Source organism: Solanum verrucosum, unplaced genomic scaffold (assembly GCF_900185275.1).
Source record: "Solanum verrucosum unplaced genomic scaffold, falcon-dt-bn FXZP01001080.1, whole genome shotgun sequence".
NCBI classification, from domain to species: domain Eukaryota; kingdom Viridiplantae; phylum Streptophyta; class Magnoliopsida; order Solanales; family Solanaceae; genus Solanum; species Solanum verrucosum.
This window is the reverse complement of record NW_026019659.1, coordinates 285,848-299,492: the sequence shown is the minus strand read 5'-3', so window position 1 is coordinate 299,492 and position 13,645 is coordinate 285,848. Positions and strand designations below refer to the sequence as shown.

The window sequence follows — 13,645 nt, the reverse complement described above, 5'->3', positions numbered from 1 at the left end:
CAGCTTTTGGTTTTTTTGGCAACTTTTAGGGTTAGACTTTAGGTTCCTCCTCAAGGACCCTTGGTTGGTCCTCGGGGAGTTTACCTTGATTTTTAACCCCTCAACCTATGCTTGGGAACGCATTTTACAACATAAAACCTCACAACTACTCAACAACACACTCGTAAGGCTCTAGTTTCACCTACTTATTTTCTGAGGAGTTACATTATCTCCCTCTTACGAACATTCGTCCTCGAATGGCACTTTAAATACTTTAGGGAAATAAAGACTCAAGACTAGAATCCCATCATGCATGAAACATCATAAGCAATGCACAAAACTAGGAGGAAACATCAACTCCATCTCAAACATACTCCATGCAACACAAGGAAGTAGGAACTACATCTACAAACCCATTATGCATGAAACTTCAAAATTTCTCATTTTATTGAAGGAATTACCTTCTCCAACTCAAAACATGTTCATCATAACATCATTAAGCACATTATGAAATTACTCTTAAAAGCACATTTAGGCTTGTTCAACAATTCACCTCATGAAGCATATAGACAACTCATACTAAATGCACATCAACATGAGGAATAAAAATCATGCAAACTCATTTTCTCATTAAACATAAATTCATCAAGAACATGTATAACATAGGGAGACCATGGAAACACATAAGTCATACATGACTCCACAACATAAAATAAGCTACAAGGAACTCTTGGTCTCAAGCTTGAATAGGAATAAAAGGAAGAGATAAGGATATCGTAACTCTCAACAACCTTACCTTCTAAAAATACCATCTCCCCCTTAGGAGTAAACCCATACTAAGGCTAACATGAAAATAGCATAAGGACCTTATTAAAACATTTACAACTTTAAGAAACAATCAACATACCGATCCCTTCATCCGGAAAGGCTCCTTTGTCCTCTCTAGACCGGAGTGCATAGAAATGACCATGCTTTGGAGCATTAGGATCCAAGACACTAAGAGAAGCTTGGTTGGCCTCTCTCCCTTTTGCCATGAATGTTGGACAATCTCTCATATTATGACCTTTCTTCCCATACCCAAAGCAACCATCCATGCCGGCAAGGCACTTACCCAAATGTGGATTCCCACACTTGGCACATATAGATCTCTCAAAAGAAGAACTGCCTCCATTTCCTCCTTGAGAATAAGGGTTAGACGCCCTATCCTTGTTGACCATTGGGGAATCTTGGTTAGAGGACCTCATTTGGGACCTTGGTTGTTCTTGTTCATCGGACCTAGCTCTTTTCATCTCCCTATTGTTGCCTAGGAGTTTCTCACTCTCCATTTGTTGAGCATACACCATAAAATGGGATATATTCATGTTATCATGAAGCATAGCCGAACAACATTCTTTTCTCACCAAACTAGACATACCCGTTACAAATTTACTCATCTCATCTCTAGGCTCTGCCACCATGGATGGAGCATACTTGGAACATTCGGTAACTTTAGAGAATATTCTTCAACACTCATACCTCCTTGAAGAAGGTTAATAAATACTTCTCTTTTGGCCTCCTTCTTCTCACGGGGAAAGAACCTATCAAGGAATGCTTTCTTGAATAACTCCCAATTTGTGGGACCCGCTTTTACCGGCCTATTCCTCTTCTATTGAGTATACCATACTTGAGATACTCCCTTCAATTGATAAGCATCTAGCTCCGCTTTCTCTATTGGAGGCACCCCCATAGTATCAATTATCATGTAGACCTCTTCCACAAACTCTTGAGGGTCTTTTCCCACTTCGGAACCAAAGAACATAGGAGGGTTCATCCTTGTAAAATCCCTCAATCTAGAAGTTGTGGTGTTCACATGAGTCTCAACACCCCTATTGTCTTGGGCCGTCATAGATTGGGCTTGAGTTGTCATGGCTCAAGATTGAGCCGTCATGGCTTGAGTCATCATTTGGATAGTGGTTCTAAATTCTTATAGGGTCACATTTTCAATCGAAGCTTGATTGCCTTAAGGAACTTGAGGAACTTGGGGAGAAACTCCCTCATTCACATTCTCTTCTTCCATCCTTCTTGTGTTCGCCCTTCTTGTATTCATATCCTATAAACACAAGAGAAGGGTTAGGAAAAGGACTTTTTATAAAGCTAAACTTTATGGCATGAGTTTAAGAACAATGAAAGAAGTCTAGTTTCCTAACATTTTATAGCCTCTCATTCATAAATGTGACGCACTTCACACTATGAACAAGACTCTACTAGACGTGACTTGTAATACATCAATCCTAAAAATTATTCCAACATCTTGTTCTCTGATACCATGTTTATCATGACCCGAGCCTACACCCCGAACGTAACACAGCGTACAAGACTCCGAAGAGCCTCATACAAGCCTCATAACATTTATAACATAAGACGTAAGAAATAGTTAAAATGACATTTTTGGTTGAAAACCATGCATTATGCCAATTTTGAGAAACATCATGAACTTTAGTATAAAAGGCATAAGATACAAGTATATTCAACATAAAGCCATTACAACACATTAGAACCTTCACCTTAAGTAACCCTAAGCTATACTTGTGCAATGTAAGAATAGCATCCCATACTACTATTCCTACTAAGTACCACTTTGAGGCCACCATAGACGAACTTACCATTCTTCCTTCTCAACTTTAGACAATACTCATGCATAAGGAACATTCACATTACATAAATCATGACAAGGAAAGTAACTCATACTAACAATTCCAAGTAAAGCATTCATCACCTCATTAAGCCTTTAAGTTAGCATTCTCATTAACTTCATTATAAGCACATTCATTTCCTTTAACATTATGACATTGAGAAACATACTATAGCCCTCTCAAAGCCTACTCGTGCAATGCATGGATGTCATCCCATACTACCACCCACACTTCATAGAACTTCTTGAGTAACCATATTACCTAACTCATGTCCTTGACCATTATCATTATAACATAAAGGAACACACCATGACTACTCTCAAAGCCTACTTGTGCAATGCCTGGATGAAGTCCCATACCCCCACCCACACTAAGTAGTGCATTCTTGAGAAGCCATAATTCATTAACTTTCTTTGTGGGGGGTAAGCCTTAAGCCGATATAGACCATGTGTGCAAATAATGGAATCCCGATGTTACCCACACTGAATAAGGGATTCCTACTTGCCTAAGGTAGGACCGTTAACATTTATCTTAGGTGGATCCACTAGCTAATAACGTATGTGGGTACATAGTTATGGGATAGAGATATTGCTACTAGATACCTGACTCAACTCACGTGAGGGTATCCATCTCATGATATTGCTACTAGAAACCCCGCCTCAACTCACGTGAGTGCTTTCATTTCATATCACTATCCACTCGGTGCTTAGCATTATTCCCCATGGATTACTTGACATTCATTACTTAAGTTCATTGTTATAAGATGACTAATTGTTACTAGATACCCCACCTTAACTCATGGATGAGTATCCATCTCAAACCCAATATTCATTCATTAGATAGCTCATAGATTCAAAGTTGAGAAGAGCCTTTCAACTAAGAATCCCCATATTGTGAGAAAGTCTTTTCACAACATGTCATTATCATTCATTAGTTTACAATTGTGAATAGCCTTTTAATCAACACATCATCATTAACATAATATTAGAAACTTCATTCATAAGTGTATGTCTATGTGAGAATAACCTTTCAACAACAACACCATTACATTTTATTCATGATCATACTACTTTCATTGAAATCACAAAGCATTAGATTTATGCATCAATATTCATAAATTTTCCCTCCATGTCTATGAATCAATCTAAACCCAAACATCTAGAATATTACATTAGATAAGGAAAATATCATGATTCAATAACTCAATCAATATACACATAATCAATTTAACATGTTTCCTTAACCAATCAACCCAAATCACAATTTCACAATTTAGTATTTTGGGGGAATCATGGGTTCATGGGTGAATTTCATCATAAAAAAATATTATTTCCTCAATTCAATCATAATTCATCTTAAAACAATCATTGAAAATGTTTTGAAGTTGAACCCATGACTTAGATTGAAACCCTAACTTTTGGGGGATTTTTGGAAACTTTGAAATATCTTTTGAAGGGGATCCTTGGATGGAGACTAACCAAGGATGAAGACTACTATACCTTGATTGAAGAAACTACACGAAATTTAAGAGAAAAGATGAAATCTTGAGCTCCAAACCTTGACTTCTTCTCTAGTGGTGGTTTCTAGAGAGAGAATATTTGGAGAGGAGGAAGTTTATATTTTGGAGTTTTGGTAATAATGGATTGTAAAAGGGTGTTTCGTACTTTAAAAAGACTTAAATAACTCTAATTAATCAAAATAAAGCGACCCCTAACTAATCTAACAACCCTAGGAATTTACCACGATTCTTCCAACTTGGTCGAATTTGGGCAGATTTTAGTGGTGACCTATGCCCCTAGACCTACGGACCGTAGGTGGGATCACGCCACGTCCTGCACGTCCATGGTTTGGGTCAGCAAGTCACCATTTGGGGCCCTTTACCTACGTACCACCTCCACGTGGCGTGGATGGACCTACAGGGTTTAGGTCCCATCCGTAGATCCTTGGATTTTTTACAGCTTTTGGATTTTTTGGCAGCTTTGTGGGTAAGACTTTATGGTCCTCCTAAAAGACCCTTGGTTGGTCCTTGGGGAGTCGTACCTTGATGTTTAACCCCTAAACCCAACCTAAGCTCGGTAACTCATTTTATAGCATAAAACCTCACTACTCAACAACACACTCGTAAGGCACTAGTTTCACCTACTCATTTTCCGAGGTGTTACATTATCTCCCCCTTATGAACATTGGTCCTCGAATGACACTTTAAACACTTTAGGGAAATAAATACTCAAGACTAGCTGCCCATAATGCATGAAACATCATAAACAATGCACAAAACTAGGAGGAATCATCAACTCCACCTCAAACATACTACATGAAACACAAGGAAGTAGGAACTACATTTACAAATTCATTACGCATGAAAATTCAACATTTCTCATTTCATTGAGGGAATTACATTCTCCAACTCAAAACATCCTCATCATAAGATCATTAATCACATTATGCAATTACTCTTAAAAGCACATTTAGGCATGTTCAACAATTCTCCTCATGAAGTATATACACAACTCATACTAAATGCACATCAACATGAGGGATAAAAATCATGCAAACTCATTTTCTCATTAAATATAAATTCATCAAGTATATGCATAAAATTGGGAGACCATGGAAACACATAAGTCACACATGACTCCACAACATAAAACAAGCTACAAGGAACTAATAGTCTCAAGCTTGAATAGGAATAGAAGGAAGAGATAAGGATATCGAAACTCTCAACAACCTTGCCTTCTAAACATACCATCTTCCCCTTATGAGTAAACCCATTCTAAGGTTAACATGAAACTAGCATAGGGACCTTATTAAAACAGTTACAACTTTAAGAAACTATCAACATACCGGTTCCTTCATCTGGAAGGGCTCTTTTGTCATCTCTGGACCAGAGTGCATAAAAACGGCCATGCTTTGGAGCATTAGGATCCGAGACACTAAGATAAGTTTGCTTGGCCTCTCTCCCTTTTTCCATGAGTGTTGGACAATCTCTCATTTTATGACCCTTCTTCCCACACCAAAAGCAACCATTTGTGTCGGCAAAGCACTTACCCAAATGTTGCTTCCCACACTTGGCACATATAGATCTCTCAAAAGAAGAACCGCCTCCATTTCCTCCTTCAGAATTAGGGTTAGACACCCTATCCTTGCTCACCATTGGGGAATCTTGGTTAGAGGACCTCTTTTTGGACCTTGGTTGTTTTTGTTCATCGGACCTAGCTCTTTTCATCTCCCTATTGTTGCGTAGGAGTTTCTCACTCTCCATTTGTTGAGCATACACCATAAGATGGGATATATCCATGTTGTCATCAATCATAGCCGAACGAAATTCTTTTCTCACCAAACTAGACACACCCATTACAAATCTACTCATCTCATTTCTAATCTCCGCCACCATGGATGGAGCATACTTGGACAATTCGGTAAACATTAGAGAATATTCTTCAACACTCATACCTCCTTGACTAAGGTTGATAAATTCTTCCACCTTGGGCCCCCTCTTCTCACGTGGCAAGAACCTATCATGGAATGCTTTCTTGAACACCTCCCAATTTATGGGACCCACTTCTATCGGCCTATTTCTCTTCCCTTGAGTATACCATACTTGAGCCACTCCCTTCAATTGATAAGTGGCTAGCTCTTCTTTCTCTATTGGAGTCACCCCCATAGCATCAATTATCTTGTAGACCTCTTCCACAAACTCTTGAGAGTCTACTCCCACTTTGGAACCAAAGAACATAAGAGGGTTCATCCTTGTAAATCCCTCAATCTAAAAGTTGTGGTGTTCACATGAGTCTCAACACCTCTATTGGCTTGGGCCGTCATAACTTGGGCTTGAGTTGTCACGGCTTGAGCTTAAGCCGTCATGGCTTGATTCATCATTTGGATAGTGGTTCTAAACTCTTCTAGGGTCACATTTTCAACTAGAGCTTGATTGCCTTCAGGAAATTGAGAACCTTGGGGAGGAACTCCCTCATTCACATTCTCCTCTTCCATCATTCTTGCGTTAGCCCTTCTTGTATTCATATCCTATAAACACAAGAGAAGGGTTAGGAAAAGGACTTTTTATAGAGCTAAACTCTATGGCACGACTTTAAGAGTAATGAAAAAAGTGTAGTTTCCTAACATCTTATAGCCTCTCATTCATAAATGTGGCACGCTTTACACTATGAACAAGACTCTACTAGACGTGACTTGTGAGACATCAATCCTGAAAACCATCCTAACATATTGTGCTCTTATACCATGTTTTTCATGACACAAGCCTACACCCCGGACGTAACACGACGTACAAGACTCTGAAGAGCCTCATACAAACCTCATAGCATTCATAACATAAAACATAAGAAATAGTGCGGAATTTAAAACTTTTCTTTAAATCCATATAATCAAAAAACTTCATTCAAAATAATGAAAGTCTAGACATAGTCGCACATGGTCATCTGATACAACTTGAAGTTTCAAAGTAATAGGGTCACAGCCCTTACAATAGAAAGTCTAAAAGAGTCTAATACATGAAAGAAATGAAACATCAACATAAGACTTGTCCTCGGATCCATGAGGACAAACCACAAACTTGATGAATATTCAACTCAAGCTTGAACTAGAAGAAATTGCCACAAATGCCGGAACCTACACTTTGTAGTAAAACTAGAAGAAATATGGATTAGCACACAAAAATATACCAAGTATGATAGGCATGCAAAAATCATGCTTAAATGGACATTTTTGGTTGAAAACCATGCATTATGCCAATTTTGATAAACATCATGAACTTTAATATAAAAGGAATAAGATACAAGTATATTCAACATATAGCCATTACAACACATTAGTACCTTCATCTTAAGTAACCCTAAGCTATACTTGTGCAATCTAAGAATAGCATCCCATACTACTATTCCTACTAAGTACCACTTTGAGGCCACCATAGACAAACTTACCATTCTTCCTTCTCAATACTCATGCAAAAGGAACATTCACATTTCATAATTCATGACAAGTAAAGTAACTCATAATAACAATACCAAGTAAAGCATTCATCACCTCATTAAGCCTTTAAGTCAACTTTCTCATTAACTTCATTATATGCACATTCATTTCCTGTAACACTATGACATTGAGAAACATACCATATCCCTATCAAAGCCTACTCGTGCAATGCATGGATGGCATCACATACTACCACCCACACTTCATAGAACTTTTTGAGTAACCATAGTACCTAACTCATATCCTTGACCATGATCATCATAACATAAAGGCAGAGCATGACTACTCTCAAAGCCTACTTGTGCAATGCATGGATGAGGTCCCATACCCCCACCCACACTAAGTAGTGCATTCTTGAGAAGCCATAGTTTATTAACATTCTTTATGTGGGTAAGCCTTAACCGACATAGACCATGTAAGCAAATCATGGAATCCCGATGTTACCCACACCAAATAAGGGATTCCTACTTGCCTAAGCTTGGACCGTTAACATTTAGCTTAGGTGGATCCACTAGATAATAACCTATCTGGGCACATAGTTATAGGATAGGGAGATTGCTACTAGATACCCTACCTCAACTCACGTGAGGGCATCCATCTCAAGAGATTGATACTACAAACCCCACCTCAACTCACGTGAGAGGTTCCATCTCATATCACTATCCACTCGGTGCTTAGCATTATTCCCCATAGAGTACTTGATATTCATCACTTAAGTTCATTGTTATGAGATAAGAGATTGTTACTAGATACCCCGCCTCAACTCATGGATGAGTATCCATCTCAAACCCAACATTAGTTCATTAAATAGCTCATAGATTAAATTATGAGAATATCCTTTCAAATAATAATCCCCATATTGTGAGAAAGTCCTTTCACAACATGTCGTTATCATTCATTAGTGTACAATTGAGAATAGCCTCTCAATCAAAACATCATCATTAACATAATCATAGAAACTTCATACATTATTAATTCATGATTGTGTGTGTATGTGAGAATAGCCATTCAACAACACCAGCATTACATTTTAGTCATGATCACATTACTTTCATCGAAATCACAAAGCATTAGGTTTATGCATTAGCATTCATAAATTTGCCCTCAAAGTCTATAAATCAATCTCAACCCAAACATCTAGAATACTACATTAGATAAGGGAAATATCATGATTTAATAACTCAATCAATATAGACATAATCATTTTAACATGTTTCCTTAATCAATCAACCCAAATCACAATTTAACAAATTAGTATTTTGGGGGAATCATGGGTTCATGGGCGAATTTCATCATAAAAAAACATTAATTCCTCAATTAAATCATAATTTGTCTTAAAACAATCATTGAAATCGTTTTGAAGTTGAACCCATGACTTAGATTGAAACCCTAACTTTTGGGGGATTTTGGAAACTTTGAAATCATCTTTTGAAGGGGGTCCTTGGATGGAGACTAACCAAGGATAAAGACTACCTTACCTTGATTTAAGAAAATCCACGATATTGAAGAGAAAGGATGAAATCTTGAGCTCCAAACCTTGACTTCTTCTTCTCCAATGGTGGTTTCTAGAGAGAGAATATTTGGAGAGGAGGTAGTTTCTATTTTGGAATTTTGCGAATTATGAATTGTAAAAGGGTGTTTAATACTTTAAAAAGATTTAAATAACTCTAATTAATCAAAATAAACCGACCCCTAACTAATTTAACCACCCTAGGAATTTACCACTTTGCCCACAACTTGGCCGAATTTGGGCAGATTTAGTAGTGACCTACGCCCCTAGACCAACGAACCGTAGGTGGACTCAAGTCCCCCATCCTGTAGGTCCATAGTTTGGGTCAGCAAGTCACAATTTGGGTCCCTTGACCTATGGACCACCCCCACGAGGTGTGGATGGACCTACGGGGCGTAGGTCCCATCCGTAGGTCATTGGATTTGTGACAGCTTTTGGTTTTTTTGGCAGCTTTGGGGGTTTGACTTTAGGGTCCTCCTCGAGGACCCTTGGTTGGTCCTTGGGGAGTTGTACCTTGACGTTTAACCCCTTAACCCCTCAACCTAAGCTTGGCAACTCATTTTACAGTATAAAACCTTACAACCACTCAATAATACACTCGTAAGGCTCTAGTTTCGCCTACTCATTTTCTGAGGTGTTACAAATACATGAGAATAATTATACTACTCATGACCTTGAGTTACCGGCGGTCGTTTTTGCCTTAATGATTTGGAGACACTATTTTAATGAAGTACATGTAGATGTGTTTACCGACCACAAGAGTTTGCAATATGTGTTTAATCAAAAAGATTTGAATCTTTGCCAAAAAGAAGGTGGCTTGAGTTATTGAAATATTATGACATAAGTGTTTTGTATCACCCTGGCAAAGCTAATGTGGTGGTGGATGCTCTTAGTCGATCATCTATGGGTAGTGTTGCTCATATTGAAGAAAAAAAGAAATAGTTGGTTCGAGATGTTCATATATTTGCTCGACTAGGTGTTCAACTAGTGGACTCCACCAAAGGTGGTGTTATGGTTCACAATGGTTTCGAATAGTCTTTTGTGGCGGGTGTTAAAGCCAAGCAAGGTCTTGATCCAATTTTGGTATAATTGAAAGAGGCGGTACTCAAGAAGTCTTTTGAGGCTTTCTCCCAAGGGGGAGATGGTGTACTTAGATACAAAGGTCGCTTGTATGTTCTAAATATGGATGACTTGAGGGAACAGATCTTAACAGAAGCCCATCGTTCGCGGTATTCCATTCACACGGGACCCAGCAAAATGTATTGTGATTTACGAGAGGCCTATTGGTGGAATGGGATGAAGAATGATATTGCAGAATTTGTTGGGGTATAAACTTATTGGGTCAGTTTACGCTTCACAAAAATAAGTTAGGGTTTTCAGAGAAGAGAAAAAAAGAGAAGAAAAGAAGAGAAGAAGCTTAGAATCGTCGCGTTCTTGAGGATTTGCTTGTGGATTTCTCCAAGCGTTGATCCCTACGAGGTATGTGAGATCACATAGCATTGGGTTTGTTCATCCACATGCCAATCATGATTTAATTTAGTGATATTATGTTCTTAAAAGTATACAAATTGAGTTCTTGATGGATTTTGTTGGAGTTTCTATTGGTTTCTTGATTGTTGAAGTTGTTGAAAAGTTCTTGATTTAAATTCATGCAATTAGATGTCGTTTTGAGTAGATTCTTGCACATTTTGGTTATGTATTCGAATATAAGTGTATGGGGAAAGAACCAATTGAATCTAGAAGGTTTAGAGTCGAAAAACGAGCAAGAAAAATCGAGGGTTTTCTGGGCGGGGGTCTAGGGAGCCGCGCCAGCCAGAGCGCCCCATGTTGGGAGCTGAAGTTTGGGATCTGGGGCGCCGCGGCACTAAGAGCACCCCAACCCAGGTGCTGAAGTTTTGGGTCTGGCGCCCCTCACCACTCAGAGCGCCAGGGACACCAGGTCTTCTACCTTTTCCCACTTCATTCCATTTGAGTTCCCTTGAAACATACTTATGGTTTCTAGTTGATTTCTGCACTCTAAGCTACATCTAAACAACATGAAATCATCCATAGCATGAGATCATGAGCCTTGAATCCATAATTCAATTCAAGGAAAGTTAAGAGTCAAGTCAAGAGAAGTCCTTGGAGTCTTCCAAAGTCTTTTGCAAATGTTTTAACTTTGTTTTAAGACTTGAGTTCTGAGTTTAGTAAAGAGTAAAGAGTGAAGTTCATTACTTCAAAGAAGTATATCGGGACTATGTATTCCCAAAGTGTAATTGTTTTCATAATTAAACAAGTAAGGAAACTTTGATTTCCACAGAGCCTTTGGGCTAGTTTTAAGTAAAGAGTAAATGCTTTCACAATTAAGCAAGAGAGGAAGCATTGTTTTCCAAGATAGCCTTTGACCTAAATTTTTGAGTAATAATCTCAAACCACAGAAACAAGTTATTTTTTTAAACATATGAACTAGTAATATTTAAGGAGTAGTATTGAGCACCGATATGGGGGATAGTTCAGACAACTCCCAGCCCCCATAAACCATGTAGCCATTATGTATTGAAAAGGGTCATACTTTTTAGATGATTCCTTAGTGCTTTTTAGCATAGATTAATGGATCCACTTAGTAGTTAGGTTATATTCCCTTGGCAAGGTATAGGACGGCCCTGGCAGTGTGAGGCAAAATGATGTATCATCACATAGCTCTTAATTGATGGTTGTCGGTTAGAGAAACTCCCAAAGAAGTATTTTGCATTCTTATATACACAAATTTAATTGTATTTTTATATAAATCTAGAGTTTATATTTTATCTTTGCATACATACAAGTTATTATTGTAATTTAAATACACGGAGTTGTTATCCATGTTTTAAAAGTTTTTCTTTATATTGAAATGAGTTAAGTTGAGTTTAGTTGAGCCCAGGTATGTTCTTTCAGTTCCTTACAAGCTTATGTCTTGTTTTAGAATTTCCTTCGCATGCTCGTACATTCAATGTACTGACGCCATTTGGCCTGCATCGCTTTTATGATGTAGATACACGTAACCAAGATCAACATCCAATGCATCGTTGATTCTAGTTGAGCTCTAGAGTTGTTGGTGAGCCTCCTTTCTTCCGGAAGATCCCTTTTATTTGCTTTATTAGTTTGTTCACTAGGATGTCGTGGGTTTTGTCCCGACGTCCATCTCAGTTGTTAGAGGCTTCATAGAAAGTAATTAATTCATTTGTCATTATCTTGTTATTGGCTTATGTTGAACCTAGAGTTGCCATTTTGGCTAGATGAATGTTTTTTCAAGGCATTCTAAGTTATTTCATAAGTTATCTTTTAAGACTTACCTTTTTATTTAAGTTTTCCGCTATGAGTTAAGCCATGCCAAGGGTTTGCTTGGAGCCAGAAATGGTTCTCGAGTGTCAGTCCCGCCTAGGGTGTAGGCTCGGGCATGACAAACTTGGTATCAAAGCACAGAGTTCAAGAGTCCTAGGGAGTCTATGAAGTTGTGTCTATAGTGTCCTAATTATCAGTGTGAAGCACGCTACATCTATAATTAGGAGCCTGCAACATTTTAGGAACTATCTCACTTCTTTCATACTCACTTCGTGCGATAGATTGTATCTCTATAAAAGTATATTTCTAACATGTGCTTGCGCACGTCCTTCAGATCATGCCTCTATGAAGAGCTATCTGAGGTCGTCCAGCTAGAAGGATTGTTGAGAAACAAGGGGTTCCAAATGCACCAGAAGTGCAACCCCAAGGAGAGGTCACCAATGTTGAATTTTGTGAAGCAATCTGAATGTTAAGTCAAGTTGTGACCAATCAAGTTGGACAAAGAGAGAATCGTCATGAAGTGACTGATACTTCTAGGGTCCGTGAGTTCTTAAGGATGAATCCTTCAAGCTTCACAGGTCCAAGTGTCACAGAGGACCCTGAGAACTTTGTTGAGGAACTTCAGAAGGTTTTTGAGATTATGCATGTTAATGATGCTAAGAGGGTGGAACTAGTTGCATACATTTTGAAGGGTGTCGCTAGAATTTGTTTCGATCAATGTAAAAAGAACATGGCTGAAGGTGCACCACTTGTGAATTGGGATTTGTTTAAGAAGGCCCTCTTGGGGTGTTTCTTTCCCTGTGAACTAAGGGAAGCAAAGGTACGAGAATTCCTTACCCTTAAGCAGGAACCAATGAGTGTTCATGAGTACAGTCTAAAGTTTACATAACTTTTCCGCTATGCTTCGGAGATGGTTGCTGACATGAGTAGCAGGATGAGTTTATTCGTTATTGGGTTGTCTCACCTGTTAAGCAAGGAAGGCAGGGCAGCTATGTTGATAGGGGATATGGACATAAAAAGTCTAATGATCCATGTGCATCAAGTTGATGAGGATAAGCTGAGGGATAGGGAAGAGTTTAAGAATAATAAGGCCAAGACATCAGGGTATGAGTCCGGGCAACAAAAGAGGAATGCAAATCGGTCTTATTTCCAACAGAAACAAAAGGGACCTGCTCCGTCATCTGCTAGTGCACCT

General features: G+C 38.5%; 1 protein-coding gene across 1 annotated transcript; it reads right to left on the bottom strand.

Annotated features, from left to right (window-relative positions):
• Positions 1–866: 866 nt before the first annotated feature.
• On the bottom strand, positions 867–1,436 carry LOC125832019 (uncharacterized). The gene has a single exon (XM_049511177.1). The coding sequence runs from the start codon at positions 1,434–1,436 to the stop codon at positions 867–869; it is 570 nt and encodes a 189-aa protein (XP_049367134.1).
• Between the last annotated feature and the right edge of the window lie 12,209 nt (positions 1,437–13,645).

Bases quoted from the DNA above. Each gene is read 5' to 3' on its own strand.
- LOC125832019 (XM_049511177.1), bottom strand. From the start codon at position 1,436: ATGGTGGCAGAGCCTAGAGATGAGATGAGTAAATTTGTAACGGGTATG.